Source organism: Pan troglodytes, chromosome 22, assembly GCF_028858775.2.
Source record: "Pan troglodytes isolate AG18354 chromosome 22, NHGRI_mPanTro3-v2.0_pri, whole genome shotgun sequence".
Taxonomy (NCBI): domain Eukaryota; kingdom Metazoa; phylum Chordata; class Mammalia; order Primates; family Hominidae; genus Pan; species Pan troglodytes.
In genome coordinates this window covers 44702652-44729752 of record NC_072420.2, presented here as the reverse complement: position 1 = coordinate 44729752, position 27101 = coordinate 44702652, and the positions used below count along the sequence as shown (strand labels likewise).

The following is a 27101-nucleotide window of genomic DNA, read 5'->3' as shown; positions in this document are numbered from 1 at the left end:
CAAAGTGCTGGGATTACAGGCGTGAGCCACCATTCCCGGGCGCTGTTTGGGTTTGTTTTTTTGTTTTTGTTTTTTACGTTCACAGCATGGACGGTCAGTGTGAAGATCCCAGCTGCTCGGGTCCTAGCTGGAATTCTTCCATTAAAAAAATCTATTTGTTATGCATGGGTTAGTTCACAGAGGAATAGCTGGATAAGTGCTGGCTTTTTCCCCGATTTACCCATTTTCAACCTAATAATTCAGGTTTTTGAAATAATGTGAATGGTTACTGCTGGCGGATGTTCACAGGGACACACTGGATTCTACAGACACATCTGATGATCTAGCCACGGCTGTCACTTTCCCCACTGCCGCGTTGTCCATCACTAGGACTTTACTGCCAATCCTCGCAAGATAGTGGGGAACTAGAATAACAGACATGGGACATTACCAGTTACAACCAAAGACAAGCTTGGCACATTTGACTGTCCTCGTTCCTGCTCCTCCGTGCCTGGCCCTCTTCAGGCTTCTCAGCTCCTGGGGAGCGGCCAGCCAGGGAGCATCAGCTGGTGGGAGCGATGGGGTTGTGGGATGGCACAAAAAAACACCAAGCGCCACTCAGAAAGGAAATGCCGAATGCAGACTCTCACTCAGTCGGTGTGGGGGCCAGGACCCTGTCTCTACCAAGTGTGCGGGAGCTGCCCCTGGCCAGGAGCTCCCAGACCCCACTGCAGAGCTGCAGCTCCAGTTGTCCCAGGGGCGACTACTCAGGTGTCCATCGCCATGCACATGTGACAAAGAAAAGGGTGAGGCGAGGAGGGGGAACGCTGGAAATTGTTTCACGGAAAAGGGCGAGGCAAGGGAGGGGAACACTGGAACTTGTGCTTTGGGTAGGCGATAGCTAAGGATTCTCTCTAGTCTGGGTCATGGAGATTGTGCAGCCACAGAACACCTGGTGGCATCAGGGCCTGAGCTCCTCCCTTCTACAAAGACCTCTGGTCTGCAGGCCTCCAGGTACAGTGCTGTGGGCCACAAGGCACTGCCTGTCGTATTCATCTCCACTCTCTAGTACATTTGGCCTCACACCACCCCTGGGAGGCCGGCAGGCAGATATCAGCTCCACTTCCCAGATAAGCAAGGGAGCCAGGTACTACCCAGGGTCTTGTGGGCCACACCGCTGGCGAGGGACAGGCTGGGCCTGGCAGACAGCACTGGCAGTCGGTGAAGTGCCCACCTCAGTGTCAGCCTCAGGTCCTGACCCTGGAGGCTGCTGTTACTGAGCTGTGGGGACCAGGATGCCCTACCATGTTGGAGACCCAAGCCTCTCTCATGATGACTATTCCCAAGGGCACTGCAGAGGGGAGGAGCTGTCTCCTCCTCCGTGTGGCCCACACAGAGCTGGTGCAGGTCTGAGTGAGCTCACCAAGACAGGCCAATCCCAGCCCCAGACTCCAAAGCGTCCCCAAGAGGTCAGGGAGAGGCTCTGTGCCCCTGACCCCAAGGATATGCACAGGTCACAGGGCAGAGCCCCCGCTAGACAGCAGGAGCACCCCGCTCTGTCAGCCTGCTTCCCCAGGACGGAGGCCCTGGTGGGCAGGCAGGCAGGTCTTGAGCCCCCACAAGACACCAGGATACAACATAACCCTTTTTAATCTGAAGTGTAGACTTCATCCTCACGTTAGAAAACTCCATCTTTTTTTATCCCTAAGTTCTTTATCAAACCTTTATGTTAAAGATATAAATAAGTCTCATACAAAGTTCATGTGAATACCTCTGAGACGCATTTTCAACATTCATCACCGTTCACACGGCCCCGCTCCTGGGGCCAGGTGCCAGTGCGTGCCGGCCCCTGGCGTGACCCGTCGGCTTGCTGTCCTGATGGGCTACATGTGTGCACAGGAAAAGCAAGTCACTACCACTAGTGACAGTATTTCAGCTGTTCTCTGGACCCCTCCTCTTTGCTGGCCCATGTGGCACAAGGGTCCCATCTCCCTGGCAGGTCTTAGCCGGCACAATCCAACGCTGCAACCGGCTGGCTCTAGGCCAGCATCTCTTCTTCTGAGTCTCTGCCTCCTCCTCCAAGCAGATGCAGGCTGTCATCTTCAGATGCTTCTGCCTCCTCCTCACTTCCCAGCGGGTCTAGGGAGCGTTTTGTGCCCCGCTGCTTGGAAACTGCTAGTGCGTACTGCATGTTATAGTGGTTCCAGCTACAGCTGTCAATCACACAGGGATGGTCAATGCCAGCAACGCCCAGGCCCTGGCCTGTCCTGCACCCAACCACCTCCTCTGTGACCCCTGAGAAAAGCAGCAGGTGCTGGACATGCCGGTTCCTCCACCCCAGCAGCCATTTTTTTCCTCTTTTCCCTGCCCCAACAATCTGGTTCTGCCCCATCCAGCCCTGGGGCAGCAAAGGCCTTCAAGGACCCAAGGACCCAACTGTAACATCCCATCCCTTTGGGGTCATCCTGGCAGCTCAGCCCTTCCGCTGGGCCCAATCTAGATGGCTTCACCAGCAAGTTCCACCAAACACTTAGGAAGAGACCGCTGCAGAGCTATGTGGTGTTGTGGAGCGAGAGGGGAGGAAGGCACGCTCTGAATCAGTTAATTTTCTGAGTTAATGGAATAAAGCAGAAAAGTGATGCCACCATCACTTTACATAGGAAAGGAGAACTGAAAGATAAATGGATGAGAAAGGAAGGAAGCGCCCCATCGCATCTGCAGGTCACAGGACCCTCTATGCAGGACTCTTCCTGACAGCCAATGGCAACCCTACAGATTGGCAGTGAACGCCTAGACAGGAGGTCCAAGGAACAATGCGCTTACATGAACTCTAAAAACATCCCATAAGAGGGAATAAATCTAAAGGAGCTCAGCCGGGTATGGTGGCTCATACCTATAATCCCAGCACTTTGTTTGAGAGGCAGAGGCAGGCAGATCACCTGAGGTCAGGAGTTTAAGACCAGCCTGGCCAACAAGGTGAAACCCTGTCTCTACTAAAAATACAAAAATTAGCTGGGGGTGGTGGCGTGTGCCTGTAACCACAGCTACTTGGGAGGCTGAGGCAGGAGAATTGCTTGAACCTGGGAGGCAGAGGTTGCAATGTGCTGAGATCACGCCACTGCACTCCAGCCTAAGCAACAGAGCGAGACTTCATCTCAAAAAAAAAAAAAAAAAAAGAATTAAAAAATAAATAAATACATAAATAAGGGAGCTAGACAACCCTCCTCCCCTACAGAGCTCTGTGAAAAGTCCAGGACATCTCAGCCGAGGGAAGGCCTGGCACCAAAACTGTGGATCAGGGCACATCCCAGCCTTCTGTAGGGCACCCAGAACACAAGGGGAGGACAGGCTTGACCTGGACTCCAGGACTCTTTCCAAAGACTGAGTGACACTTCAAGGACAGACAGGAGGACCACATGAACCCACAAGGCCCAAACTCAGGCTCTGCCCCTGAACCCTGGACAGAGCAACTCGCAAACAGGGCAGAGAACAGACCTTTCAGAAACGCAGCTGGGAAACCCGGCAACTGATTGGCAACAGAGGGTGATATCCCTCACATGGCTACTCTGAGGGCTGCCTAGTCCCGGCTCTGCAGGACCTTTAGGGAAGGTGAATTGGTAGGGACAAAAAAGGCACAAACCACAAAGAAATGACAGAAGAGGCGGGCACCCCCGCAGAGTGAGCACTGCGGAGGGCCGGGCCCTGTCCTAGGCCCGCGGATGAATCCTCGCAGCAGCAGCAACAGCACCCTTTTCTAGGGGAGCCACAGCTCAGGGCAGCCACACCTCCAGGACTCCAGGCTGCCTGGCCTCACAGTCCTGTGACCACCCCCACTGCCTGTGCAAGTGACCTGCAAATTCAGGAAAGGCTGCCTGGTCCTACGAATGCAGCAATCCCTCCAAGAGCCTGGAGGATTCCAGCCGCACCTGGAGCGCGCCACCTGCAGCCTGTCTGCCTGCCACGGTGCTCACTGCTTTCCATTCAGCGCCAGGCCATTTCCCAAGCTGGTCAACCACGGGGTGGCCGGGCAGGTGCAGTTCACCCGCAGGTGAGAAGACAAGCCTCCAGCACTGGTTCCTTTTGTCCTCAAATCAGATGACACAAGGAGCACTCCACAGTGTGGACCAGCAGGGGACCGTGCACCCCACCCACCCCCAGGCCCTGCACCCACACGTACAGTTTCGACAGGTCGTCCAGGTGCCGCTGGATGCTCTTCTGGAGGAACTGAATGACAGGCAGCAGCGTCCCGGCTCTGAAAGGGAGACTCCCTAAGCGTGCGGGGCTCACCCCGTGGTACAGTGGGCTCACTTCATGCTGCACTGGCATGTCAAAGTTCCCTTTTATCCAGCAGGACAAGCTGGTCCAGTGACCTGAGCCACCGATGAACTGCGGGGGAGACCCTCTACCTGGACTTCAGCTTCTGTCCGTGCAACATGAGCAGTTTGTGAGTCCAGAGGAGGTAGAATTCCAGGTGGCGAGACACTTCAAAGGAGGAAGCTAAAAACTCCAGCACTTTCTCCACATACAGTTCAGGAAGGGAGGAGGTGACCACTTCAACTGCAAAAGGAGAAAAAAACATGCTTATTCTGCCACCAACTCAAACCAGGGGAAGAGAGGATGACCCCGGCGCCCGACACCGAAGCCCCAACTCACTCTCGCCCCTGGGCACCGCCTCCAGGGCCTCCTGCACCAGTTTGCTCTCGTTGAGCCGGAGGGCCATGAGGATGGCCCTGGTGAAGTCCTGCTGGCGCAGTGCCTCGCGCACCCTCCCGGGGGTGACGCTGGTGTCCAGCTCAAACGGGTCAAAGAGCACGCGGGTGTCCAGGGAGTAGATGAGGAGTCCCTCCGTGGTGGTGGCCGCCCAGCAGCGCCCTGGGAAATTAAGCAGTGCTTTCCTAAAAATGTAAGCTCATTCCTCCCAACATTTTTTTTCTTTCTTTTTTTTTTTTTTTAAAGAAACAGTATTAAGTACATTCCCCTGGGACAAAGTGCAAAAATCAAGAGGAACCGGGACGTCTGCCTCTAGCCCCCACCCCACTACTCCCCTGGGAAGGAATGAATGGATCATCCCAGAAGTTACTCTCCCAGGGATGCACATATAAGCAAATATGTACACGCATGCGTCCTCCTCTCTTGACGCCGGGAGCCAGCCAAGTCTTCTGTCTAGCTCAGGCGTCTTCAGCTCCGCAGGCCCTGTGGTCTCTGCTGCACCTACTCAGTGCTGCACGGATCACTAGAGACAGCCAGAAGGATCCGCCAACAAAAAAACGCCCAGTAAAACATCAGTGACCAAAGCAGGTGGCCAGCCAGATTTGGCCCTTGGGCCCGAGGGCACAGACCCCTGGCTCACATGGGCCTCTCTGCCCCTGGCTCTGACACTCAGTCTAGGCTGAAGCACGCTTGCCAATAGCCCTGCTCCTGGCTCCTCTGTGTGGGGACAATGTGCACCGCCAGGCTCCACAGGCCTGTGGCACAGACCCTCCTCCCCACTGCGAGAGGATGGGGGCAGTGCGCAGGAGACGGGCTCTCCGTGATGGCAGAGCCGCCCCCAGGCAGCACGTCCAGGGCACTCGGGGAGCTGCTAGAGCAAGGGCATACCAGGCCTGCCATGTTTCAAAGCTCAGTGCATCTGAGGTTGGCACCGTGACAGCCATCCATCCTCAGGGACAACAGCCATCTTGTGGCCTGCAGGGTTTGCAGGGCCATGTTCTTACCCAGGGGCACAGGGCACAGCCCAGTGCCTGCAGACAGCTCCATGGTGGCCAGCCTTGCTATGGCACAGATGCCCCAGTGCCCACCGGCACCAAAAGCCCATGGCTCAGTGCTCACCAGTGGGAGAGAAGCGGAGTGAGGTCACCCTGATCTCAGGTTTGAAGTGCCGAGAACTCATGTCACCTGGGGAAAAAAGAACCGTTAATGGTCACTGGACAGCATATCCAGGCTGCTCTCCCCACGAAGCAAGTCATCCTGCGGTCTCCCGGCTGGCTGGGGGGTGCTGTGGGAGCCCCATCAAGAGCAGCAGCCTCTACTCACTGGGCCCTGCACAAAGCGGAGGCAGAAGCAGCCCTTCCCTCGCTGCAGCTGCGGCAGGTGGGCCCGTGCTGGGGCCGCAGAGGCTGTTCCGGGTGAGCTGCCAAACAGATGGCCCAGCCCGTGGGGCAGATGCTCAAAAAAGCCAGCCGGGCCAGCAGACTGCGTGTCCAACCCAGAAAAGGGCCCCGGCCCAGCCCAGGAGTGGGTCTGCTGTGCTCAACACGGTACCCTGGGCCTGCATATGGAAGCACTCAGGGTTTCTGGCTGGCGAGTGTCCCATCAGGATGGTCTACCTGGGACCCAGGTCTTCTAGAGCACCTGGCTCTCTGTGCGGCGCACATGGCCTCACGCCACAATGCTCCGTGTGCTGTGCAGCAGACGGGGCACCCAGTCCCAAGAGCAAATGGACGGGTCCCGCCAGGGCAGGGAGGCCATGTGTAGCAACACATGGGCAGCTTCTCCTGCCCAGGGGCTGACGGCACCAGCACCAACACACTGGGCCTTTGACACCCCCAGTGTCCAGCAAACGTCACCATGTAGTGACCGTTATTTCCACACACTGCAGCCCCAACCAGGGGCATGAATGCGCGGTCACCCCGGACCGGTGAGTGGTGGGCAGATGCGGGAGGAACCTCTGCTCACCTTTCCTGACGCCTGGCAGTGGTATCGCGACTCCATCCTCCTGCCCAGCATCCTGATCAATTAGTGCCAGGTTGCCAAACTCTGTCATTTTTCTTCGGTTCAAAAATTCCTAGAACAGCAAAAGCAGTGGACGCCTTGCTTCTGATGGCCTGGCCACCTGGCCCTCATCTCCTACCCTTGCTGTTTGACCCCAACACCAGACAAGCCTCAGCCCTGTCTAGAACAAGGACGGGGAGAGAGCCCTGCAGCGCCCCAGGGACCCTTCCTGCAGAGCTAGCTGCAGACAGGGTGGGTGTGGAAGCTGTGGAGCAGGGCAGGTGCAGAGGCTGTGGAGGGGGATGGACTGAGGTCTACATGCTGGCATTGCTGCCACCATCACAAAGGCTGGGGCTCACAGCGAGGATGGCCGTCTACTCCCTCGTGAAAATGCCAAGGACACTTTCCCCCAGAAACATTTAGGGGACAGTGGGCTTCTGCCCCGATGGGGCGTGGACAGGTGAACCCAGCAGCCACACCCCTGCTTAGAGGCTACCAGGGCTTCCTCACTCTCATTCTGAGGTCCTGCAGGAGCCAGCATGTGAGTGGGACCTGAGCCAAGGGCTGTGCTGAGTGGGGAGGGCAGGCACCAGTGGGGACAGTGAAGGCAGAGCCTTGTACACAGGACCCCGGGCAGGAAGCCATCAGGCAGGGCCTACCAGCACCCTCTTCGTTCACTCCTTCCCTGACAGGTGTCCGTATCTCCTGAGCCAGCGTGTGCTGGGCACTGCCCCTCACAGCTCCAGCCTCATAGCAACCAGCCTTGGCAGGGTCATCCACAGCAGTGGTTCCCAACCCCTGGTACCGGCCCATGGTCTGTTAGGAAACAGGCTGCACAGCAGGAGGTGAGTGGTGGGCAGGTGAATGAGTGAAGCTTCATCTGAATTTACAGCCGCTCCCCATTGCTCGCATCACCACCTAAGCTCCGCCTCCTGACAGATCAGTGGCAGCATTAGATTCTCACAGGAGTGCGAACCCTATTGTGAACCACACATGTGAGGGATCTAGGTTGCACCCTCCTTCTGAGAATCTAATGCCTGGTGATCTTGATCTGAGGTGAAACAGTTTCATCCCAAAATCAATCCCCCCAACCCTGTCTGTGGAAAAATTGCCTTCCACGAAACCGGTCCCAAATGCCAAAAGGGTTGGGGACCACGGCTCCACACACAGCTGAGGCAGGCACTGGGCTTCACGGCCGGACTCTGCTGGGGCAGGTGAGGGGCCCGTGCACTTAGATACAGAACAAGCACCACAACTGTGCCCAAGGCCCCATGGAGCCAGGAGTGCAGAACGCAGGAGCCCGACGCATTCCACCTGCATTGGAAGCAACATCCATCCGGCCCCGCGCTGGCGGCTCACCTCCATGGCGTCCAGAGACAGGTTGCAAGAGATCTCGAACCTCTTCATGAGAATCTGCTCACGGACGTGGTAGATGCACACGAACTTGGACATGCCTCCCGCCAGGATGCTGTGGCCGTCTGCAGAGTAGCACAGGGCGGTGAAGGCCCTGGGTGGAGAGGAGACGTGGACTTACGGTGGCCACCACGGAAACCTCAGCGTATGGCTCCTAAAAACCAACTTTAGGCCCGCATGGTGGCTCCCGCCTGTTATCTCAGCACTTTGGGAGGCTGAGTTGGGAAGATTGCTTGAGTCCAGGAGTTGAAGACAAGCTTGGACAATATACCAAGACCCTGTTTCTACAAAAAATAAAATTAACAGGGTGCGGTGGCACATGCCTATAGTCCCAGCTACTCAGGAGGCTGATGTGGGAGGATCACTTGAGCCCAGGGGTTGGAGGCTGCAGTGAGCCATGATTGCACTCCTGTACTCTAGCCTGGGTGACAGAGCGAGACCGTGTCAAAAATCAAAAATAAAAATAAAAATAAAAATAAATAAAAGAAAAACTAACCTTAGGAAATAGAGGAGATCCTATACCAGCCCTCCAGGAAGCAAACACCAGCCTCAGCAACTTTCGCCAAGGCTCGCTGCCTCAACTCACGCGAGACTTTTAAAACCCACAATGTCCAATGGTGCTGTCACCTGGTTCCGCTCTGAGCCAGCACCACCCTTAGATGCTTCAGCTTCCTGAGAATCAATGTCTTTTTCACAAAAGGAACAAGTGGCTCAAGGAACGGTGTTCCCTGCTGAGGTCAGCACAAAACGGCGGCCAGTCGGCCTCCCCCCTAAGCAGCCTACTCTCAGTCACGTCTGCTTAGTCCTGCAGAAACCAGAAACCAGCCCTTACCGCCCTGCTCAACAGACGCCTCGGGGTGGGCAAGGTCCCTTAGTTATGACAGTAGAGAACAAAGAACAACAGAAAAAATGAGCAAAGTGGACATCATCAGAACTAAGAGTGCCACCAAAACGGTGGAAAGACAGTTCACAAAGCGGAACAAATATCTGCACATCAGGTATCAGAGAAACCCCTAAAATCCACAACCAAAAACCAAACAACCCAATTCAAAAACGGGCAAGAGACCCGAACAGACACTTCTCCAAAGAAGACTTACAAACGGCCAAGCCGCAGATAGAAAATGCTGAATGTCACTAGAGAAACTACAATCACAACTACAGTGAGATATGAATTCACATCCACCCCAACAGCTCTCATTAAAAAATCATAATAATAAAGCAACAAGTGCTGGCGAGGAGGTGGGGAAGCCGGAAGCCAACGGCGTTCCTCGTGGGAATGGCAACCGTGCAGCTCCTCCAAGCTGGAAACAGAACCACCAGCACCCAGCAGTTCCACACTCAGGGCGAACCCATGAGGACTGCACACAGGCATTCATACCACTTCCAAGACAGGGTCGCTACTTCCTTCTGGAAGAAGACCCTCTGCTGAACAGGCTTCTGAGCTCCTGGGACACAGGTCCAGGCCCCAAGGCCACCCACCCCGGGCACATCCCACAGATCCTCCCCCTTCTCCTAAGCCTGACCCCCACCCAGGTGAGCCTCATAGCCCAGCCAGGACCCCGCGCAGGCAATTCGGTCAGTGCTGTGCTGGCCCGACTCCTCGAGACAAGGGGACAATATGTCTTCACCATCCACGTAGCACTCTCTAGCCAGGTGAGGTGACTGAGGACCTGCATTTTTACTCTTAGGAGGCTGCCAGGGCTGTTTTCTGCTTTTGTTTGTTTGTTTTTGAGACAGGGTCTTGCTCTAGCACCCAGGCTGGAGTGCAATGGCATGACGCCATCCTCACTACAGCCTTGACCTCCCGGGTTCAAGCAATCCTCCTGCCTCAGCTTCCCGACTAGCTAGGACCACAGACATGTGCCACCGCACCTGGCTAATTTTTCTACTTTGTGTAGAGATGGCATTTTGCCATGTAGCCCAGGCTGGTCTCAAACTCCTGGGCTCAAGCAATCCACCCGCCTCAGCCTCTCCAAGTGCCAGGTCTCCAGTGTGAGCTCGGGCACCCGGCTGCTCTCCCCTCTGCACACCAGGACGATGTCATAATTCAGGATCAAGGTTTGGAAGTGGATGCAAGCTCTCAGCTGAACAAGTTTATGTTCAGCAAATCCAGACGTCCTCCTGTGCTGGGGGCTGTGCAATCCCAGGAGTTAAGGAGGACATGGCCTCTCCCCAGAGGGCTCAGGACCACCTGCCTCCACCCACAGGGACTCAGCGGTCTCAGGAACAAAGAACAAGGCCAAAAATGGAGAAGCTGCAGGAGCCTGGTGGCTGGCTGGGGTCTCAAATCAGGAGGCCCAACGCTGACACTCACTTCCCCTTGGCCGCGTGCTTGGCTGTAATCTTGTCCAGCTCCTTCCTGCCGGTCTTGAGGTCATGCCTGCCCTCAATGGAGCCCATCTGCACCGCGTTCTCAGGGTCCCAGAAGGTGATCTGTGAGTTCAGTGTGGCCACAGCCAGCTCCGCACCATCAGGGCGAAAAGTCACAGCCAGAGCTAAACAGAGATGCAAAGTAAGGCCCAACGAAGACCCCAGTCTCCCGCAGGCAGGCCACCAACCACCCTTGGCTGGAGACCAGGCCGTGCCCTGGCACCCCTAAGAGACCAGCGCCTGTTTGGTCTGGTACACAAGAATCTCCTCCCAGGAGAAGCTCCAACCCAGACGGGTGAGGAACAACTCAGCACCAGTGAAGAGCACCAGGCGGTCCAGCTGGGGCCACAGGACCCACAAAGGCCAATGGAGGGGGCGCTGGGAAGGTGAGGCTGACGGGTGAGTGATGGTGGTTACTGAGGGCGGCTGGACAGACTAGAATACAGAGCCTCTGCAAAGAAGCCACATGTGATGCCAAAAACCTGGCCAATGCCAGGCCTGGGGGTGGGGTGAGGCAGCGGGAAGCAGAGAGAACCAGCCTCCTGGGATGGCAGAGTCTGTCCACACCCGGACATGGATGGGCTGGGTCTTTGTGAGCCACGTGGTCTTTCAACACCGCCGCTGAGGCATTGCCAGCCACAGACCATATGAACACAGGAGGCCACGGCTGCCTCTAGTACAGCCCCGTCAGAAAGACAGGCAGTGGCCTGAGGCCAGTCTGCAGATCCCTGGGCAGCCGCATCTGGCTTCCGGGCCCACCTACGGCCCCCTCATCCTTCTCCCAGTCTGCAGATTCCGGGACTGGCCGCATCCAGCGTCTGGGCCCCCCATGGTCCCTGTGTCCTTCTCCCAGTGACACAGCCCTGGCAGAGCTCCAAAGCAACTCTGAAAATCAGGAAGCAGCTGTGGCAGCAGCCCTTCACCCTCGGGGAGCTGTTCTCTCCTGCCTGGCATACTTGCCCACAGAGCGGGAGCCCCACAAGGACTCGTGGAAGCCACGCTGGCCCGACTCGCCAATCTGCTGTCTCCTAGGTACTGCCAACCTCAAGGGCCGCCACACCAGCAGGTCTGGGTTAAAAGCCACCCCCTGCTTCCCACCAGAAGGTTCACACCAAACCCACAACCAGTAACAGGGCAGTGGGTGTGACAGCATGCTGCTGGTCCCCAGGCTGCTGCTCCTGCCTGCTGCCTCATGCTCACCATCAGAGGTCAGGGCCAGCGTCTCCTTGGTCCTCCAGCTGTCAAACATGTCCCATAGGCGCACCGTCTTGTCCCAGGAAGCACTGGCCAGGATGGACTTCATTGGGTTAAAACACAGACCACTGATGGGCCCTTCGTGTCCAGACAAAACCTACCGTAGAGCAAGCAGGCGTGAAGAGTGGAGGTGGCGGCCGAGGCGGCTCTCTGGGCAGGTCTGGGCCAGGGGCATGGGCCCTCGGAGTGTAACCTCAGCTCCCTGCGCTCCTCTCCCAGGAGACAGGAGGGCCCCTCCTGAGCCCCAGCCCAGCCCCTCAGGGTGCTTACATCAAGGAGCCTGCCTGTCTGCATGGACCACACGAAAATCTCAAAGGAGTCCTGCGCCCCTGCAGAGACGATCTCACCGCTCGCATCCACCGCCACGCAGGAGAACTGGGTGGGGCGTGGAGAGGTGAAGGTGCGGAAGTTTCGGTACCTGCAGAGAAGAGGCAAGGTCAGCGTCACGTGCCAGGGTCCCCTGCCCCAGCAGCTGCACTGCAGCCTCACCCTCCACCTTCACCTCTGCATGGGGGAAGCCTGCCCCGAGCCAACCCGGAGCAAAAACATCACCTGTGAAGGTCAAAGGCTCGCACGGTCCCGTCCATGGATGAGGTCACCACAACATAGCCGGTGGCAGTAAAGGTCACACCAGTCACCCCGCTGGAGTGCTCCGTAAAAGTGACGAAGCAGAAGCCGCTGAGGGTGTTCCACACCTTGACCTGAGGCAGGACAGGAGGGGCAGGGGCAGACCCCAACCCTGTGTGCCACGGCTTCGGCCAGGATCCCTGTCCCCATGCCGCCCCATCTAAGACGCTTGCCCCTGTACTGCCCCATCCCTGAGACCCTACCCGTGAGTAATACCCCATCCCTGAGACCCCCAACTGTGACTGACACCCCATCCCTGAGACCCCTGCACATGACTGATACCCCATCCCTGAGACTCCCAACTGTGACTGATACCCCATCCAAGATCCCCGCACATGACTGACACCCCATCCGAGACCCCCAACTGTGACTGATACCCCATCCCTGAGACCCCCGCATGTGATGCCACATCCTGAGAGCCTTGCCCCTGTGCCCACGGCTGCCCTGGCTCACTCAGCCTCCCCCACAGGCCTGAGGCTGTGCTGAGTGGGTGGTGAGTGGGCTGTCTGCCCCAGTCTCTTCCTGTCACCTCCAGGAGGAGCCCATTTAAGGCCCAGATAGCCCGCAGGGGGACTGCACACACCAGAACCCTGTGGATGCTGGCCGGATGCCAGCTGCCAGTACCATGGACCCACCCTCGGCCACGTACTGGAGCCCCTTGGACACTGGCTGGATGCCGGCTGCCGGCACCACAGACCCACTCTCCGCCACGTGGCCACCACCGTGCAGGAGACCAAGTCAGAAAGGGGAAAGAGGGACACCCAACCCCCTCCATTCACATTTTTGTATGTTTTTAAACGCCTACTGAGCTCATGAGCCCGGGTGAAGCTGTGAACACCAGCCCTACTGTCAAGGCACAGCCCCACAGACCACTGCATCTTCACAGCCCCCCAGGCACAGAGGCCAACGGGACGGGGACAGGAGCCTACCTTGCCGTCGTCCCCGCCAGTAACGATGTACTGTCCGTCGGGCGAGTAGGCCAGGGCCACCATGCTGTTGAAGTGGCCCTGCTGCTTGAGCACGTAGGACTCACTCTGCCACTCCCACACCAGCAGCTGGCCCAGGCCTGTGCACACGGGGGAAGCTGGGGTACCCGGCTCAGGCCCACCCCAGGTCAGACTGGCCTCGCCCACCTTCCCACTTGGCACAGGACTGAGAAAGCTGCCGGGCAGGGGGTGAAACGCACAAATTCCCAAGCATAGGCTGGGACCACTGCCCGATGCTGCAGCTCCACCAGCCAGTGATGGGCCCCGTCCGTGCAACCCAGTGGTTGCAGGTCACAACTGAGGCAGGCTATGACCCCCGAACCCTGAGCAAGGGGCTTAAGACAGAGAGGTGTTTGAGGAGGGCCAGGGCAGGAAGGGCACCCCCGGGAGGCAGCTGGAGGAGAAGAGGGCACCCCCTGAAAGGCGACTGGAGGAGGGGAGGGCACCCCATGGCAGACAGCTGGGGGAAGGGAGGGCCCCTTCTGAAAGGCGGCTGGGGGAGGGGAGGGTACCCCATGGCAGACAGCTGGGGGAGGGAGGGCCCCTTCTGAAAGGCGGCTGGGGGAGAGGGCACCCCATGGAAGACAACTGGGGGAGGGGAGGGCACCCCCAGTGGGTGGCTGTCAAGTAAGCCTGTAGCCGGGCAGCACCGGTCCCTAATGGGGAGTCCATCTCTACCACCCAGGCTGGGGACAAACCTGAACAGCCAAAAGCAATCCAGTCCCCCGAGCTATTGATGGCCACTGAGGCGATGCTCTGATCTGAGATGCTGCAGAGAACGGGCCTGTAAGTGGGAGGCCAGCCTGCCCGGGCTGAAGCCCCAGTGCCCACTCAGGGCAGCCCCAGACACCAGATTCTATCCCTGTGTGCGGAGCTTACCCCACCCACTCACCAGACTCCAACAATTCACTTCAGTTCAAGTATCAGAAGGCTGGGTGCAGTGGCTCACACCTGTCATCCCAGCACATCGGGAGGCGGAGGCAAGGATTGCTTGAACCCAGGAGTTCAAGACCAGGCTGGGAAAACCCAGCAAGACCCATCTCTACAAAAAATTTAAAAACTAGGCGGGTGTAGTGGCGCACACCTGTGGCCCCAGCTCCTCAGGAGGCTGAAGTGGGAGGATCATTTGAGCCCGGGAGGCGGAGGTTGCAGTGAACCGAATTACGCCACCGCACTCCAGCCTGGGCGACAGAGCAGGACTCTGTCTCAAAGAAAAGAATCAGAGAAGGCCCAGAGGGGAGGCCAGGGTTCAACAACTTGCAACTTCACAATTTTATGAGCATAGTATTTTCGTTCTCTGTGTCTCACAGATGAAGAAAAGCGGAGACAAAAACTCGAAAGGCTGTGACTGACCCGAGACCAACGCTGCTGACTGCCAGTGGGGGCGGCAACACTGTCGCACTGACCAGCACCAGCGGCCGGGCAGGTTTCGGGCTGGCGTCCTGTGGCCTGAGCTGGCGCTCCAAGTGGCTCTGCTGCCCCCACTGCTAAGGGCAGGCTTGGCTGGGCCCTCAGATTCAGGGCCAGTGAGTGCATAAAACCACACCCCACTGCGAGCAAAGGCTTACCTCAGGGAGTGGATGAGGTTAAACTCTGGCAGCTCATGAAGATGGAAGATTCCAGAAGCAAAGCCAGTGACCAAGAGGTGAGACTTCTTATGAAATGCTGCAGCTGTCAGGTTGTTAAAATCCCCTTCTTTATTGAAGAAGTACCTGAATTGACGAGAGAGAAGAGTTGTGAGGAGGAGCGCAGAGCCAGGCTGCCACCCCAGCTCGCTCTGGGCTCCAGGACACAGGCCACAGATCCAGGCAGGAGGTCCCAGACCTGCCCTCTCCCTCTCCACCCCAGGCCCTGAAGCTGCCCGCCTCCATCCCAAGCTCGGGACCCCAAAGGAACCTCACACAGCATCTCCACTGTCGCCAGCTGGCCCCACAGCAGAGCTAGTGGTGCACCCAGAGGCAGCAGTGCCCATGGGAGGCAGAGGAGGTGCGGGAGGCGCGGCATGGCCGCCAGGCACACCCGAATCCCATCATCCCCTGCTGCTTCCTCCTCTAAGGAACCCTCGGTCCCCATCAGCAGACGAAGGTGACCCTGATGGCGCCTCCGCCCTCAAAACCTCCCCAAGTCACACTGTAGCTCAGCCCTGGTCCTTCCCTCTCCTTTCTGGACCCCGTCCCTCCTGAACAAGTGACAGGGAGCACTGGCTGCCAATGCAGCAGGCCCTCCCTTCACATGCTTCGCGCTGACAGCCCGCAGTCCCCGCCTAGCAGGCACACTGCCTTCCTGGAGCTGCCTGGAACCTCCCTTCCCCAGGGCGGGGTTGGGGGGGCCCATCGTCCCTTCCTCTTCCTCCAGTCCCCGTTCAAGTCTTGACTCCAGCACAACACCCCCAAGTCCCCGCGGGCACTGACCCACCCGCGGGCACTGACTCACTCACGGGCACAGACTCACTTGTGGGCACTGACTCACGGGCACTGACTCATTCGCGGGCACTGACCCACCCGTGGGCACTGACTCATGGGCACTGACTCACTCGCGGGCACTGACCCACCCGCGGGCACTGACCCACCCGTGGGCACTGACTCACCTGCGGGCACTGACCCACCCTCGGGCACTGACCCACCCGCGGGCACTGACTCACTCGCGGGCACTGACCCACCCGCGGGCACTGACTCACCCGCGGGCACTGACCCACCCGCGGGCACTGACCCACCCGTGGGCACTGACCCACCCACGGGCACTGACCCACCCTTGGGCACTGACCCACCCGCGGGCACTGACTCACGGGCATGGACTCACTCGTGGGCACTGACCCACCCTCGGGCACTGACTCACTCACGGGCACTGACTCACTCATGGGCACTGACCCACCCGCGGGCACTGACTCACTCGCGGGCACTGACTCACTCACGGGCATGGACTCACTCACGGGCACTGACCCACCCGTGGGCACTGACTCACTCGCGGGCACTGACTCACAGGCACTGACTCACTCGCGGGCACTGACTCACGGGCATGGACTCACTCACGGGCACTGACCCACCCGCGGGCACTGACTCATGGGCACTGACCCACCCGCGGGCACTGACTCACTCACGGGCATGGACTCACGGGCACTGACCCACCCGTGGGCACTGACTCACAGGCACTGACCCACCCGCGGGCACTGACCCACCCGCGGGCACTGACTCACTCACGGGCACTGACTCACGGGCACTGACCCACCCACGGGCACTGACTCACTCGCGGGCACTGACTCACTCACGGGCATGGACTCACAGGCACTGACCCACCCGTGGGCACTGACTCACGAGCACTGACCCACCCGCGGGCACTGACTCACTTGCAGGCACTGACCCACTTGGACCTGTTCTGGCCACCCTCCAACTCTGCTGCCCTTGGCAAAGCACCCTCCTCCCACTGGAGTCCAGCCGGCCCTCCCTGCTCCTCAGACCCAGGGCTCTCATGGCCACAACTCCCACCTACCCAGCAGACCCCAACCCCTCCAAAGGCAGCCCGTTCCGGCCGCCTGGCTCCCTCCACAGGCAGGGCCTTGTGTGGGCGCCTTCCCCACCCAGGGACCCCAACTGCCGCCCACCTCCGCACGCAGCCACCTCATCACTGCACCTCTCCTCCCCGGCGGAGAGGAGGCCTCACAAGGGTGGGCAGTGTGTCTCTGTGCCAAGTTCAGAGCCCTGCACACAGCAGGTGCTAAGTAACTGCAGCAAGGAGGGGCCCAGGCTGGGGCACCCGGCTGACAGAGACACCATAGCTGCAGGCAACTCTGCCTTCATGTGATCCTGACCAGCCTCCCCCACAGCCCAGACGCGGGACACCCCGAATCAGGGCAGCATCTCTGCCAGGGCTCCAGGCACAGCTAAGGCCATCCCACGGGCAGTCCATGGGGCCAGGCTCAGTCTCGTCTCGTCTCGTCTCGTCTCGTCTGGGGGACTGAGTTCAGATGTGGGGCTGCATGGCCCAGCTCAGTGCCTGAAAAAGCACCAAGCACCACCCACCAGCGGGCCCTGAAGCAGGACTCAGACCACCCGCTGCGCCCACTCACAGCCCGGCCCCTCCCTCCAGCCTTGCCAAATGCTCTCCCGGCATCTCCCTGCACGAGGCCAAGGGACTATCGCCCACACCAAACTCCACAGAAGCTGGTGGGGCCACAGACAACTCCCAACCCCCTTAGGGCCCAAGGTGCTGCTATTCCCGTCACGGAGTGCCCGCACACCTCCCTGCCCCCTATGCACCCCTACCCACCGCCCTCCGCCCTGCCCTGGGCACACAGGCAGCTCAGACAGCCGAGGCAGGGACCCTTCTTAAGGGGCAGGGTCAACACCCAAGCACTCAAGGGTGCTCAAACCGGGGCCCTGAGACGCAGGCCTGCTCTCTGTACCTCCCATTCCTCGGCCCTGGGGACCCCACATCCAGATCCCTCTGAGGGCAAGAGATTCCCACAGGAGTGCCCTACCACAGCCCACCACACTTCAGAGACCTACTTGGCCAGCCGTGAGTACTTCACTTTTCCTGTCTTCTCCTCCTCGGCCGGAGTGGCTTTTCCCCGGATGGTGGTCTCTCTGTCCCCCTCCTGGTCCTCCTCCTCCTCCTCTTCCTCCTCCCGCTGCAACAGGTCTGCTTTCCAGCCCGCAGGGGGCTTCAGCCGCAAGCCCTCGGGGGGCGTGTCACACTGCCACATGCACAGCACTCCGTCCTGGCTGAGTGAGTACAGCTGCAAGGGGAAGCACAGGGTCACCCCAGCCCCAGCCACACTGGCCCAGCTGCCACAACCCGGCACCTCCCTCCAGCTCAGATCCAGGGACCAGTGGCACCAACGGCCCCTCTGAACTCTGAGAACAATTCTCGATGGGCCACCACAGCTGCCTTCGGTCCCTAGATGCCCCCAGGCCACACGGGAACAGCCTGGGGGAACCACGGGAAGAGGCCGCCTGCAGCCTGGGGCCTCCCTGAACTAGCCGCTTTTGGCCACCATCAGGCTAGGGAACTTGGCAAAGGGACGTACGTCCAGGCTGTTGGATTCAAAGAAGCAGGCCACGATGGCATCCTTATGTCCCCCCAGTGCATAGTAGATGAGGTTGTCCCAGCGCTCGGCTCCGAACACCCAGGTGGACATGTCTTTGCTCCCAACCACAAAGCACCTGGAAAAGAGGGAGATGGTACCTCCTCAGGGCTTGGCCATGACAAAGCAGCCAGATGCACGCTCCAGAGGGCTGCACGGAGACCGCTACAGCCCCACGTGGTCTCAGAGTGAGCTGAGAAGCCTCCAGGCAAAGGAAGACACCCCGGCACAGCCCCTGCCCTGTCTGCCTTCCTCACACCTCCCAGACGCTGTCCCTGCCCTGTCTGCCTTCCTAACTCCTCCCAGACGCTGCCCGAGCCAACCGCAGCATTCCCGGTTTCTGGGACAAACAGGTGAAAGGGCAGCGCAGGGGCAGGAGGCTCGGCCACAGCACACACTTCAGAGCCGCGAAGACTCGACCACAGCCACCCAGCCAGTCCTGATGGTGCGGGCAGCGCCCAGCCCCAAAGGAGGCCGAGATGCCATTGCGGAACGAAGCTGCAGGGCCCAAGGGGGTGACCTGTCCAAGGGGCCTCTCTCAAGCCCCGCTCCCCCCAAGCCTCCGAGGCCGCACCTGGAGTCATCCGTCCAGTCGATGCAGGTGGTCTCATCGTAGGGCCCAAAATAGGTCTTGTCCAGAACGAAGGCGTTGAACTCCCGCTTCTTCCCAGGGGCATGATACATCTGGGCAATGTTACCCTTTGTGACAACAAACTTCCTATGGAAGGAATGCGGACATAGTTGGTATTCAAGACCAGCAATGGCCACTGTGGAGTCTCAGCTTGCGCCCACCTGGGCCTTCTGGAGTCCCGCCTCCTGCAGGATGGAGGTCAAGGAGCAGAGGAAGCAGAAGTCAGGGAAGAAACAGCCCTGGAGGGAGGGCAGCCTGGCTGCACCAAGCCTTCTCCTCCAGAAAAGGGGGTCACCAATGCCAGAGCTTGGGCCATGTGCCCAACGTCACAACCCGGGGCCCAGGGAAACGAGCTGGGCAGTGGGCCTCACCGTCGGCACGAACGGCCGAACCCTCCTGCCCTCAAGCCGTCCCCCTTACCTGCCATCAGGGGAGAAGGACACGCTGTGCACAGAGCCCTTGAAGTGGAAGTGGTGCAGCACAGACCTGCAGACCAGGCTGACCAGCAGCGCATCGCCCCCTGCAGGACGCCAGAGGTCACCACCGCGCAGCTACCCCAGGGGCCACCCCAGATACATAGCACGGGAAAAACAGAGAAAGGTCTTTCTCACGTCCACTGTGAGGAGTCAGGACTGAGAATGCCCAAGGGCCATGAGGCCCTGCCCTGCCACAGGCGATGCCACAGACACAGCCTGCGGCGGGGACGGAGCCTCACCCATGACACCCTCATCCCCAATCCCCACCCGGGCCCCAACACGGAGGCGACTGGGGAGTGGATCATTTCAGACCCACACAGCCCTGAGTCCTCCTCACTGGTCCCCTCAGTACCCGCCCACATCAAGGGCAAGTACCTTCATCGACGATGATAGCGAGGCGGCCATCCGGGGACAGCCCCACACACTTGACGTTGTACCGAGTGGCCAGGGGCAGCGTGTCAGATTTGTTGCTGATAAAGACAAAAACCACAGTGTGCTGTTGGTCCTCAAGTCACACGAGGGAGACAGGCCAGGCCTGGCCTGGGACCAGCGACTCACCCTCCCCAAGTAGCGCCTCCAATCTTACTGGACCCCACAAGCCAGAGCTCATCTGTAGATACCCCCAACTCCTGAAAAAGAAATGACATTGTTGGCCGGGCACGGTGGCTCACGCCTATAATCCCAGTGCTTTGGGAGGCCAAGGCGGGCATATCATAAGGTAAGGAGTTCGAGACCAGCCTGGCCAACATGGTGAAACCCCGTCTCTACTATAAAAACAAAAAACAAAAATTGGACAGGCGCGGTGGCTCACACCTGTAATCCCAGCACTTTGAGAGGCCAAGGCGGGCGGATCACGAGGTCAGGAGATTGAGATCATCCTCACTAACACGGTGAAACCCCATCTTTACTAAAAATACAAAAAATTAGCCGGGTGTGGTGGCGGGCGCCTGTAGTCCCAGCTATTCAGGAGGCTGAGGCAGGAGAATGGCATAAACCCGGGAGGCGGAGCTTGCAGTGAGCCAAGGTTGCACCATTGCACTCCAGCCTGGGCGACAGGGCGAGACTCCGTCTCAAAACAAACAAACAAACAAAAAAACCCCAAAAATTAGCCAGGCATGGTGGTGGGCACCTGTAATACCAGCTACTCAAGAGGCTGAGGCAGGAGAATCGCTTGAACCTGGGAGGCAGAGGTTGCAGTGAGCTGGGCCCACACCACTGCACTCCAGCCTAGGTGACAGAGCAAGACTCTGTCTCAAAAAAAAAGAAATGACGTTGTCCCTGGAGGAACTCTAGTGAAATGCATTAAAAGCCTTAAAAATGGGCTTTGGATACATCAATTCTGCTTCCAGGATGATATGATGAGAGGATTATTCCGCCTCAGTGTGACATCAAAATACCAGAAGCAAGCTAAGTGCCCAACAGGAATTAACCACCATGACAGTGCACCCATGTAACACTGTTGCTAGAAAAATGGAAAATAAGGGGCTACAGGAATCCCACGGAGATGCTGCAGATAACGCTTATACTGCAACTGAGTGAGGCACACACGTTCCAGCTTCCCCGTACGCAGCCGAGCTGTGTTTACACCATACTGTGAACAGTATGGCGTAGTCTACTAGTGTGTGCTGTAGTCTGTAAGCGTGCACTGTGCTCTATTCGTGTGAGTTGTAGTCTGTTCGTGTGTACTGTCGTCGAAGTGTGTACTTTATTGGTGTGCACTGCAGTCTATTCATGTGTGCTGTAGTCTATCAGTGTGCACAAGCATTCTGTCTAAAGCAACAACGTGCATCCCTTAATTTAAAAACACTTTACTGCTAAAAAATGCTAACGATCATCTGAGCCTTCAGTGAGTCTTCATCTTTTTGCTGGCAGACAGTCTGCCTCGATGTGGATGGCTGCTGACCAGGCACGGTGGCAGCTGCTGAAAATGGGGTGGCCGTTGCCAATTCCTAACACAACAGTGAAGCTTGCCGTATCGATGGACTCTTCCTTTCACAAGATGTCTCTGTAGCATGTGATACTGTTTGATAGCATTTTACCCACAACAGACCTTCTTTCAAAACCGGAGTCAATCCTCACAAATGCTCCCAGCGTTTTATCAACTAAGTTGATGTCATATTCTAAATCCTTTCTTGTCATTTCAACAGTCTTTACAGCATTCTCACCAGGAGTAGATTCCATCTCAAGAAACCACTTGCTGGCCGGGCGTGATGGCTCACACCTGGAATCCCAGCACTTTGGGAGGCTGAGGCGGGTGGATCACCTGAGGTCAGGAGTTCTAGACCAGCCTGGCCAACCATGATGAAACTCCATCTCTACTAAAAATACAAAAATTAGCTGGGCGTGGTGGTAGGCGCCTGTAATCCCAGCTACTTGGTAGGGGGGCCCGAGGCAGGAGAATCACTTGAACCCGGGAGGTGGAGGTTGCAGTGAGCCAAGATCACGCCATAGCACTCCAGCCTGGGGGACAAGAGTGAGACATTGTCTCAAAAAAAGAAAAGAAACCACTTGCTTTGCTCATCCATAAGCAGCAGCTCCTCATTCATTCAAGATTGATGGCAACATTGCGGCAATTCAGTCCCATCTTCAGGCTCTGCTTTCATTTCGAATCCTCTTGCTATTTTTACTGCATCTGCAGTAACTTCTTCCACCAAAGTCTCGAACCCTTCAAAGTCATCCATGAGGCTTGATACTAAACTTCTGTCAGACTCCTGTTAATGTCGACACTTTGCCCTCATTGAATGAATCATGAAATGACAACTAGAATGGCGACTCCTTCCCAGAAAGCTTTTTACTGGCTTTTCCCAGATCCATTACAGGAGTCACTATCTTTGGCAGCTAGAGCCTTATAAAATATATTTCTTAAATGGTAAGACTTGAAAGTTAAAGTTACTCCCGTAGGCTGAAGAAGAGATGTGGTGTTAGCAGGCATGAAGACAGCATCTCCTTATGCATCTCCATTGGAGCTCATGGGTGACCAGGTACGTTGTCCAACAGCAGAAATATTTTGAAAGGAACCTTAGTGGGTTCAACAATGGGCTGGAAAGATTCAGGAAACCATGCTGTAAACAGATGTGCTGTCGTCCAGGCTTTGCTGTTCCACTTACAGAGCACAGGCAGAGTAGCTTGGGCATCATTGTGAAGGGAATTAGGATTTTCAGAACAGTGAATTAGCACTGGCTTCAACTTAACGGCCCCAGCTGCATTAGCCCCTAATAAGAGAGTCAGCCTGTTGCTTGAAGCCAGACGCTGACTTTTCTCTAGCTATGTAAGTCCTCGATGGCATCTTTTTCTTTTTTTTAAATTTATTTATTTTTAGATAGAGTCTTGCTCTGTTGCCCAGGCTGGAGTGCACTGGCACGATCTCAGCTCACTGCAACCTCTGCTTCCCAGGTTCCAGCAATTCTTCCACCTCAGCCTCCTGAGTAGCTGGCATTACAGGAATGTGCCACCATGCCTGGCTAATTTTTGTACTTTTAGTAGAGACTGGGTTTCACCATATTGGCCAGGCTGGTCTCAAGCTCCTGGCCTCGAGTGATCTGCCTACCTTGGCTTCCCAAAGTGTTGGGATTACAGGCATGAGCTACTGTGCCTGGCCATCTTTTTCCAATAGAAGGCTGTTTTGTCTCCATTGAAATTTTGTGTTTAGTGTAGTCAGCTTCATCAATGATCTCAGCTAGATCTTCTGGATAACTTCCTGCAGCTTCTCCATAGCACTTGCTGCTTCGCTTTGCACTTTTATGTTGCAGAGATGGCTTCTTTCCTTAAACTTCATGAACCAACCTCTGCTAGCTTCCAACTTTTTTCCTGCAGCTTCCTCACCTCAGCCCTCACAGAACAGAGGACAGGTAGGGCCTTGCTGTGCATTAGGCTTTGACTTGCTTAAAGGAATGTTGTGGCTGGTTTGATCTTCTATCTGGATCACTCAAACTTTTATCCGTATCTGCATTAAGGCTATTTTGGCTTTCTTGTAATTTGTGTGTTCACTGGAGTAGCACTTTTAATTTCCTTCAAAAGCTTTTTCTTTGCATTCACAACTTGCCTGTTTGGTGGCAGAGACCTGGCTTTTGGCCTGTTTCAGCTTTTGACATGCCTTCCTCACTAAGCTGAGTCCCTTCTAGCTTCTGATTTCAGGTGAGAGTTGTGTGACTCTTCCTTTCACATGAACACGTAGTGGCCACTGTAGGCCATTATTAACTGGCCTAATTTCAGCATTGTTTGTGTCAGGGAATTGGGAGACCCAAGTAGAGGAAGAGAGACGTGGGAGGGTGGGGAACAGCCGGTCGGTGGAGCAGGCACAGCACACACAATGCTTACTGATTAAGCTCGCTGTCTTACATGGGCATGGATCACGGCACCCCAGAACAATTACGATAGTAACAGCAAAGATGATCACAAATCACCCTCACAGGTATAATAAACTTTGAAATATCACAAAATTACCAAAATGTGACACAGAGACATGAAGTGAGCCCCCGCTGCTGGAAAAATGGCACCGACCAACTTTCTCCAAGCAATGTTTCCACACGCTTTCACTTTGTGGTAAAACAGCATCCGCACAGAGCCAGAGTGCAACAAAGTGAAGCAAAGTGCAATAGCACACAGGAAGAAACCGCTAAACCCCAGCGAATAAAACTGACCTCCGGCTGCAGAGCTGGAAGCTTTGGGCCTGCCCGTCCGACTGGTGAGGCCCAGTGGCAGCAGGGCTCCCGAGCAGGGGTCCAAGGCACCTTCAACTCCCCCAGCAGCCCTGGCCTTTCAGCCCTTAGGGGCCTTCCCTGATGGGGGAAGGGCTAACCCTGAGCTACACCTTTTCCCCCACCCACCCTTCACAGCACAGGGACAGGGTCCCTTCCCAGGCAACGGAGCCAAGTGACACACCACTTTATGGGGCCTGGCTAAGGCACTACAACGAAGAACTGGGTCTGGCTGCCAATTTCCACAACTGATCTGCTGACCCTAGTCGGTCCTGTAGTCCTGTCCTGGGCTCCCTTAATTAACAGGTGCACCATTAAAAGGAAGGCACAGAAGACACTATCAGTTTTCATATGTTACTTAAAAAATGGTGATAATAGTAATCAGTATCACTATTATGAATACCACTTTCACATACTTACTTTTTAAGGTCAAATACAGTGACTCTATTGCCCACGGGACTGATAACTGAATTTCCATCGCAGGTAAAGTTTAGGTTCCCACGCCGGTACACCGTACCCAGCAAATTTGAAAACTGTGAAGAAAACAAAATTGTCTTAACACAAAGAAAACAGTCGACTCCCAGAAAAGCACTAAGTGAGGCATCTGGGCAGAGAGATGGCACAGAGAACCCCACCTTGGGGGCCCGTTCACCTTTCCTGGGTGAGAGAGGAAGAAGTGAGCCTGATCCTCAGGAGACCAGAGGAGCCCGGGCGGCCCCCAGCTCCCACAGAGATGGGTAAGATGCCCCTGTGAGCACTGAGGAAGCCTCCCAAGACAGGAGGCGTCTGCCAGGTGAAGAGGGGCATGGAGCCCACACTTCACCAAGAAAAAAGCTGCAACAATGGAACAGCACCCCAAAAGTGCTTAGAACTCAGGGCTTTCAGAAGTGTGGTAAGCCAGCATCCTATTTACTAACTCACGAGCACGAGCGTTCACTGGAGACTGCCATGCGCACAGACACGCACACCTTATATTCTCTCTCTAGCAGGAGGGGGATGGGAAGTGTGGGAGGAGGGGCTACTTTAGAGGGCGGTCACGGAGAGGCACCTGGAAGGGTCACCTGAGCTGGAATCTAAATGGGAAGGCACCAGCCAGGCCCTGAAGCTGTGAGTGGGCAGCGCCCTCAGGACCTCAGGGAGGAGCTTGGTCAGCAGAAGGACTTCAAGCGGCCAGGCAGGCTCCAAGGCACATTTTTTGCCACCTTGCAGTAGGAATGTGGAGCGGATGAAGTCCTGGCCTGTGAGGACGTGGATATGGTTTCTGGTTTGGTGCTGGGCACACAGCGGTGCCTCCACCAGCACAGGGGACACAGGAGCAGCACTCTGAGGGGCCAGTGCCACGCCCAGTTTCGGACAGGACAAGTGTAGTACACGGTGGGCTCAGCAGCAGGCGGCCCGTGCAACCCTGGAAGCGCAACGGTCAGGGCCACTGTGGGAAACACAGGCGTCCCCATAACCAGCCAGCTGTAGCAAACGCTTCAGAGACCCCCAGGCCGGCTCCGCGGCCCCCTCTTATTACCTGTCTCACCCGCCTCCCGCACTTCACATCTGGGACAAGTCTTCCCTGGCTCTCAAAGCTGAGGGCGTCCGCCTCAGGAATTCCCTCCGGCCTCGGGAAACAGAGCTCACACCTGGGTTCCCCGCCCTTCCGCTCACCTGGACGCTCGCACGTTAGGGGGCAGCCCCGGGCCCCGGGTCCCTGCTGTTCTCACCCCGCCTGCGCGCGCCCGCGTCCCCGCCCCGTCCCACCTCCTCATCCCTCCCGAGGGTGCTGTGCCCTCCCCGACTGCACCAACTCCAGCCTTTAGGTTGGGCCATACTCAGGTTAAAAATATCCCGGGACCCCGACAAATGTCCCTGTTCCCTCCGAGAAGCCGTCGGCGCCTCCGTCCCAGCTCTCCCAGGAGCCCCACCACAGCCCCGCGTCCCCGAGGCCATGGGCGCGCAGACAGCCGGCGACCCCCACGCGGCCAGACGCCGCAAAAGCAGACCACGCGCCCCCAGCCCGCCCGGAGCCAGCTCAGGCGCCGTCCACCGGAAGAGCCGCGCCGATCCAACAGACCGCCCGCCGCCCGCGCTCACCCGGTAAGCGAACTTCATCACGGCCGTCGCACGTGTGCCGCAGCTCAACCCGGCGGCCGCCCACAGAGACACTTCCCGGGGGTCCGCGCGGCACCGCCCACAGCACGCACTTCCGGGAAGCGACGGCGTGCACCGCCCACAGCGCGCGCGCCCGGGACGGGGTCGCGCACCACCGTCCGCAGCGGCCCAGGAGGCAGGAGGAGCTGCGTCGCCCTCGCCCCGCCCCGAGGCGGAGTTTGAACGCAAGAGGCCCAACCCCTCCCAAGGCGGGGCCTTCTCCGGGCCCCGCCCACACCCCGGAGCCACACAGCAGGGCGCCTCTTAGGCGCGCTCCAGCGCTGGGCGCGCTCCGCACGGACGCCCAGCCTGGCACAGCAGCGTCCACAACATCTGAGAGCGCTCTGCACACCCAAATGTCTTCGTTCTTGTGAACTATTGGGTAAGGAATTATGAATAAAGTTCCGAATGCTGGCCGGTGCGGTGGCTCACGCCTGGGAGACTGAGGCGGGTGGATGACCTGAGGTCAGCAGTTCGAGACTAGCCTGGCCAACATGGTGAAACACCATCTGTACTGAAGTACAAAAATGAGGCGCATGCCTGTAGTCCCAGCTACTCGGGAGGCTGAGGCAGGAGAATGGCTTGAACCTGGGAGGCGGAGGCTGCAGTGAGCCCAGATCGCGCCATTGCACTCCAGCCTAGGCAACAGAGCATGACTGTCTCAAAAAAAAAAAAAAAAAAAAAAAAAAAAAAATCCGAATGTTTCCCAAAAGGCAAATAATCTATGCCCAAGAGTCA

At 57.4% G+C, this 27101-nt stretch overlaps 1 protein-coding gene across 1 annotated transcript; it reads right to left on the bottom strand.

Moving 5' to 3' along the window:
- Positions 1-1611: 1611 nt before the first annotated feature.
- Positions 1612-26526, bottom strand: PWP2 (PWP2 small subunit processome component). Its single transcript, XM_531577.8, has 21 exons — positions 26307-26526; positions 24645-24757; positions 19903-19997; positions 19472-19571; positions 18995-19138; positions 18364-18499; positions 17843-18072; positions 14909-15052; positions 14039-14109; positions 13284-13420; positions 12280-12428; positions 11998-12145; positions 11674-11824; positions 10418-10598; positions 8050-8197; positions 6655-6763; positions 5809-5874; positions 4633-4851; positions 4386-4536; positions 4157-4231; positions 1612-2192 (listed from the first exon to the last, which is right to left on the bottom strand). The coding sequence occupies exons 1-21, from the start codon at positions 26322-26324 to the stop codon at positions 2018-2020; spliced, it is 2760 nt and encodes a 919-aa protein (XP_531577.2). The 5' UTR covers positions 26325-26526; the 3' UTR covers positions 1612-2017.
- Positions 26527-27101: the final 575 nt, after the last annotated feature.